We start from the raw sequence: 6720 nt of genomic DNA, 5'->3' as shown, positions 1-6720 counted from the left end.
TGTGCAAATTATTTGTGCCAATTACAAATCAGTTCTATAGTTAATTTAGTTTTGTATCTGTAGGCTTGTCTGTAGAATAGGCCTAAGACATAGGCCTATTTGTAACATTGATAAGCCTACTTGTGCAATTATAATTTTTACAAATCATTTCTACAGTTACAAGCCGTGATACAAAACGTATGAGGCTGATTTGTCTCCATACACTTTCTGGTTATATTTTGGTGATGAGGCTGATTTGTCTCCATACACTTTCTGGTTATATTTTGGTGATGCAGGCATATACTGTTCTCTCACACACCTCTGACATTCTACACACCAGTTAGAAAGCCTCAACAACTGGAGGAAAGCACCAGACACGCCCATTTACTACCCTTAGCCTCGTTCTGGATTCAGTCCAGACTTATAAATCCTTTGTCCAGCCGGTGCTGCTCGTGCTCACCCAGACTGTGGCGTCTCGCTGGACTGCAGCTCTCAGGCCTACTTTGTAAAAGTTGCACATCATCTTGTAACAATGAGAGAAATCGTACACATTCAGGCTGGGCAATGTGGTAACCAGATTGGTGCCAAGGTAAGGATGGAAATTTAAAAGAAAAAATAGCCTAAGAGATAGCCTAATATAATATCTAGTAGCCTAGTGTAATACTATTATAGAATCAACTGCAAGTGCATTTATTTAGAAGTTTCCTTTTTGTGTATTACCTCTAGGCCATTGCACGGGTAGCCTATATTGTCCTGTCCATTTAATGTCTTTTAATTGGGTGGGGTGTAGACCATTAGTTGGAGGCACTCGACTGAATGAAGATTTTATAAAAGGCTGACAGTTAATCCTTATGCATATTCTTACGGGCTACTGATGTTATATTTCCATTGTGTATTGTTTTTTATTGTTTCATAATTGCCTGCAACATGTAGATAACATGTAGACGCTCATTTAGGAAAAAGAAAAAGCAAGCTCCACCTAAACTTTCTTAACTGGGCTTAGCCTACTAGGCTATATTTTGGATGCTGCGATAAAAATTGAAATATTATCGAATGTTCAAGGATTATATATTGAACAATTCAATGAAAACTATAGAGATATCCCACGATGGAGAACTTCGAATAACGGTAGGCTATTGCAGGAGATGGCTTGAATGGCGTGGTGCTTGCCTTTTAAATTATGGGCGTGACACTGCCTTTTCGACACGTCTTACAGTCGCTGCTGTCCGCTTGTTTGGTCGAATTATTATTGTCACTATTGTCTGGTCACACCATGCCATTGCCACAAGCTCCGTTGGACAGCTGTCAGAATCATAACTGGGATTCTTGTCTGCCTGTTACTGCCCCATAGGTGGTGCAAAAGCAGACAATGGGGAAATCAGAGCGCGTGGCTAGACATTTTGTCCAAACCCATTCTTGACGAGTTGAAGATTTTTTTTTTTATCAGATTAGTCTATTTCTTGATTACTGAATGCATAGCCTATACATTCTGAAGAAGTGGGGGTTGTAGACCTAGGCTATACTTAAAGAAGGCTGATACAAGACTCATGGGTGGGGCAATCAACTGACAAAGAAAGATACCATAACCCTTGTCGAAATTAATATTTTTTTATTATTAATAATGCAAGGGGGAATAAATCGGCATATCGAAAAGCTTCTTTCCAATGTCTTGCTCATTGAGGGTATAAAAAAGCAACCTTGCAAAATGCCATCTCCCTTTTCAAGGGCTGTGTGAACATTCCATCGTTTTTTATGTAAGGTTAGAACAAGGCATGAGAACAAATGACTTCCTCGTTTCATGGTTATGGACAGAAAAACCCCATCATTAGCCTAAAATATCTCCCCTAGAGACAATGATTTTAATGCAGTATAATAAACCCACTGATTGTAGGATGCTGCCTAATCAATGTCCCTCAAACATAATTAGGAATGGGGTGGGGACAGGGAGATAGAACAGCTGAGGCTATGGGGGATTTGGGAACAGAATGGACATGCATCTAGATACATCCCCTTTGCTGAAAATAGTTTGAATCAATGTTGAAACCATAGTATGTCTTTCAGTCATTAAAGTAATGTCTCTATAAGCTACTGTAAAAATAATTGTTGGCTTACATGCACATTCAGTTTCCCTGAGATTATAAAATGCCTAGATTCCCATGGGTACTATTCTTTTAAAAGGTCTCCTTTTAATTTGAATGACATGTTCTAAACAGGAAGCAGCGAGGATGTAGGATGATCTGGGTGTGTCCCTGGCCATTGTCCTCATTCTTTCAAAACAATTATTTTCACATCTCCAAGAAAGCTATCTATATCCTTATATGTCTTCATCAGTCTCTCTCTCGTTTTGTCATGAATGAGGTCACTGTTAACTGATTTTTCTGGACAGGCCTCATTCTTTGGTCCATGCAGATTTTTTATTCAACTGAAAATTGTGTCTGGTTTTGCAAAATGTTTTGAGATTAGGTCCGGGCTTTATGGCCAGCCTCACTTAACTCTGCTTGACTGAAATTCAGGCAGCTTATCCAGATTACTCCAAATCCTCTCTTTAATTCTGCATTTCACAAGCTTCGGCCATAAAATCGGTAGACATCACCACAAACATTTGTCTGGGGTGTAAGCAGAGTCTGAATTAAGTTTGCATGCTAAAACATACAATCATCCAGGTTATTTTCAACAAATGGAGACTGCAGAAACAAAGCACAAAGCTGCAGACTGTGAGCCAATGTGTCATCGTGACCAGGAATTATTTTGTCTATGCGGAGATTTTTGTAGCATTGTGTAGGGGATTTCAACAATTAAATACAAAGTCACTGAATAGCAAAAGGTATCAGATGCCTAGGAGTAAAAATTATCCTCTTATTCTTATAGATTCATAGATAATTATCACTCAGTGTAATCACTCTACTCCTCACTGACTTGTAGTTAAATCATAACTACACTATGTCCCTCACAGAAAGTCTTATTTCCTGTCTCGTAGTTCTGGGAGGTGATCAGCGACGAACATGGGATCGACCCCACTGGCACCTATCATGGAGACAGTGACCTGCAGCTGGACCGCATCAGTGTGTACTACAATGAGGCCACAGGTACCAAACATAAGGACTTTGCATCTCACTTGACATAAAGATACAAAATAACAATGTATACCACAATTTATATCACTTTAAAGATGTATTGACTTTTCAAATCCTGAAATGCAAACAGAGAGAAGTAGCCAGTATTTGTACAGCTAAATAGAAGTGAATCATTTTAATCATAAATAGAAAAGGTGGTAGGATACCTTAGTAACTGGATCATATTCTAACTGTTTGCCTTTGGACTGATGGAACACCACTAGACTAAAACTGTTCTCCTGTGTTTTGAGCTGGTGTTTTTGTTTCTTTTTTCTTTTTTTCTGTCTTCCTCTCGTGGAGGAGGTAAATATGTGCCCAGGGCCATCCTAGTTGACCTGGAGCCTGGCACCATGGACTCGGTGCGCTCAGGACCCTTTGGACAGATCTTCAGACCTGACAACTTTGTTTTTGGTAAGATACATCAAAAAGCAATTTACATTAACGTTAAATGGAAGTGTCCTGAGATGATTCGCTTGGAGATTGCTTGGTGATCGAGTGTTGAGATCAAAAGTGATGTATGCACTACTTACTTTACATTAACTGAAATCACGTTAGTCTCAAAAGTCCACATTTGTTCTCTCCAGGTCAGAGTGGTGCCGGTAACAACTGGGCCAAGGGCCACTACACGGAAGGTGCCGAGCTGGTGGATTCGGTGCTGGATGTGGTGAGGAAAGAATCTGAGAGTTGTGACTGCCTCCAAGGCTTCCAGCTCACACACTCCCTGGGTGGTGGTACCGGTTCTGGCATGGGCACCCTACTCATCAGCAAGATCCGTGAAGAGTATCCTGACCGTATCATGAACACCTTCAGTGTTGTGCCTTCACCCAAAGTGTCTGACACAGTGGTTGAGCCCTACAACGCAACCCTGTCAGTACACCAGCTGGTTGAGAACACAGACGAGACCTACTGCATTGACAATGAGGCTCTGTATGACATCTGCTTCCGCACACTCAAGCTAACCACGCCCACTTACGGCGACCTCAATCATCTGGTATCAGCTACCATGAGTGGCGTTACAACCTGCCTGCGATTCCCTGGCCAGCTCAATGCTGACCTCCGCAAGCTCGCCGTCAACATGGTGCCCTTCCCTCGCTTGCACTTCTTCATGCCCGGCTTCGCCCCTCTGACCAGCCGTGGCAGCCAGCAGTACCGTGCCCTCACAGTGCCTGAGCTCACCCAGCAGGTGTTCGATGCCAAGAACATGATGGCAGCTTGCGACCCACGTCACGGTCGCTACCTCACCGTTGCAGCGGTCTTCCGTGGCAGAATGTCCATGAAGGAGGTGGACGAGCAGATGCTCAACGTCCAGAACAAGAATAGCAGCTACTTTGTGGAGTGGATTCCAAATAACGTCAAAACAGCTGTCTGCGACATCCCCCCAAGAGGACTCAAGATGGCAGTCACCTTCATTGGCAACAGCACAGCCATCCAGGAGCTGTTCAAGCGCATCTCGGAGCAGTTCACCGCCATGTTCCGCCGCAAGGCCTTCTTGCACTGGTACACTGGAGAGGGGATGGATGAGATGGAGTTCACCGAGGCCGAGAGCAACATGAACGACCTGGTGTCCGAGTACCAGCAGTACCAGGATGCCACAGCTGAGGAAGAGGGAGAGTTCGATGAGGATGCTGAGCAGGATGCCTAAGCAGCCAGAGGAAGTTTAGTCAAGAATTAGTTGATGTGGGGGATGGGGGGGTTATGTCGTAGGAAAACCTGTATGGAAGAAGTCAGCAGTTGTATCAGGTAACTAGTATTAGAAAAAAGCGGCCAAAAGAATCAGATCAGAGCCTATAGATTAAATGTTGAAGTGAAAAGATATTTTCACCATAAAATCAACATGCCAAATGTGTGTTTAGTTTTATGTTTCATTACTCTCTCATTGTCATTCTCCGATTCATTTCTTTAAAAAAAAAACTGGAAAAACAGGAACAGAAAATGGTCTAGTCCCAACATATTCCTACTGGCCTGGTTTCATAAGGTCGACTTTGATTTGAGAGGGATTGTGTGAGGACACAATCAATGGCTAAATAATTGAAGGGGAAAAACCTAGTGACCAGAAGAATCGGTACTGTTGCAGTGGGAGAATAAGCACTTTTATCTTGCTGTGCTCTGTCTGTTTTTACAGCCACTTTGCTTTACTCAAAGGCAGATAAAGTGCTGAAATTATATAGAATGGAATCAACTGGAAATGTGTTCATCTATTCTTTCCCATTTTTAGAATTGTCTTTTTTAATCTTACCTTGTGTTGCACTACAAGCAGACCTAACTGGCACAGAGGAGTCGGTGCTGCTTGCAGGGATGGCATTTCAGTGAGTTCCTTTTCCATGAGGACAACAGCAATGATTAGTCAGATATTTTACTGGAAGCACTGGGGGAGTTGGGTAGTGGGGGGTAGAATGATGTAGAGTGGAGAAGCCTCTCTTGGACGCCAACCAACGTCTTTCGGAGGAGCACAATGAAAATCTCATTGACCCAGGACTGAATGATGAGGGGGAGGATAAGGCTGGTACTGTTTGAATGTCTATGGCTCCAATGACAAATGTGCAAAGGTTAGTTGAGGAATTGAAGTGTTCAGAGGACTGAGATTAAGAAATGTGAACTTGCTTTATTTCTTTTCATCCATGTCCCCAAACAACTTTGAGAGTGTGTGTGCGTGTGTTTAATTTCTTCTCATCTCAATGTATTGTTTTTATTTCATATTGAAAAGTACTGAGGGAGATAATAAAAAATAAAACTGAACATTGTTCAAACATTGTTGTAGATATTTGAATTCTGTGGAACTAAGCATGAGTGAAGAGGTTCATTGCAATATATAGCTTAAGTTAAGGTAAAGGCCACTGTTAAAATATAAAACAATAACAATGACAACTTGGCCTACAAAATTTAATGACAACTTTGCCTACATAATTTAATGTGCAGAGCATTGTCGATACTTTAAATGAAATTTAAACAGAATTTAACAAAATAGTCTGTCAGTTATTGCAATACTACTAGCCATGCTGTTATAAATTTCAATATCAATATCATAGGCCTACAGGGGGCATATAGCAAGGAGGGTGTAGGCTACTCTGGTACTGAGGTCCCATTATATCTTTGAATGTGTCCTGGCGTGTAGGCTATCATATTAGTCTACTGTACATGCACAACATTCTAAAGTTCAGATAGGCTAGATGTCTTTGCTTTATTAAATTAGCCTACCTGTGCAAGCAATGTCAGGGCCAAGGGTGTAGTGGAGGCTAAACGCGAGTAAACGCAGTTTATCCACCTCTCAAAAGAATGTATTCACCAATTGAACTTTTAACATTCAAAAATCACACTGTATTATACACATTCACAATATGTACACTCATCAATAGTGCCCATTAGTAATATACCCCTGGTATTATTATAAACATTGGACAATAACCTCCACCATCTGATACCGCAAGGCGCAGCTTAACACAGAATTTATAGTTTACCCACCTCTTATTTTACCACTACACCCCTGGTCAAGGCTGTCAAAAACCTTTTGAGGTGAGTTTGTTCGAGCCAAAAATGCAAAATATGTTATAGGCCTAGCTTAACATTTGTTTACAATCATACAACAGGTCCAGTCGAACTATTTATTAATATCTGACTGAAAATGCAAGAG

At 41.5% G+C, this 6720-nt stretch overlaps 1 protein-coding gene across 1 annotated transcript; it reads left to right on the top strand.

Annotated features, from left to right (window-relative positions):
• Positions 1 to 449: 449 nt before the first annotated feature.
• On the top strand, positions 450 to 5798 carry tubb5 (tubulin, beta 5). Its single transcript, XM_076280982.1, has 4 exons — positions 450 to 568; positions 2957 to 3065; positions 3393 to 3503; positions 3677 to 5798. Exons 1-4 carry the CDS (start codon positions 512 to 514, stop codon positions 4732 to 4734), a joined length of 1335 nt encoding a protein of 444 aa, XP_076137097.1. The 5' UTR covers positions 450 to 511; the 3' UTR covers positions 4735 to 5798.
• Positions 5799 to 6720: the final 922 nt, after the last annotated feature.

Source organism: Alosa pseudoharengus, unplaced genomic scaffold, assembly GCF_046254945.1.
Source record: "Alosa pseudoharengus isolate Yale_2024_CS ecotype anadromous, Long Island Sound unplaced genomic scaffold, YU_APseudo_1.1 YU_APseudo_1.1_scf_12, whole genome shotgun sequence".
NCBI classification, from domain to species: Eukaryota; Metazoa; Chordata; class Actinopteri; order Clupeiformes; family Clupeidae; genus Alosa; species Alosa pseudoharengus.
Note: the sequence above shows the minus strand (reverse complement) of the source record. Positions and strands in the feature narration are given on the sequence as shown.

Bases quoted from the DNA above. Each gene is read 5' to 3' on its own strand.
- tubb5 (XM_076280982.1), top strand. From the start codon at position 512: ATGAGAGAAATCGTACACATTCAGGCTGGGCAATGTGGTAACCAGATT. The intron at 569-2,956 runs GTAAGGATGGAA...CCTGTCTCGTAG, and splicing joins GTAACCAGATTGGTGCCAAG to TTCTGGGAGGTGATCAGCGA. The intron at 3,504-3,676 runs GTAAGATACATC...TGTTCTCTCCAG, and splicing joins ACCTGACAACTTTGTTTTTG to GTCAGAGTGGTGCCGGTAAC.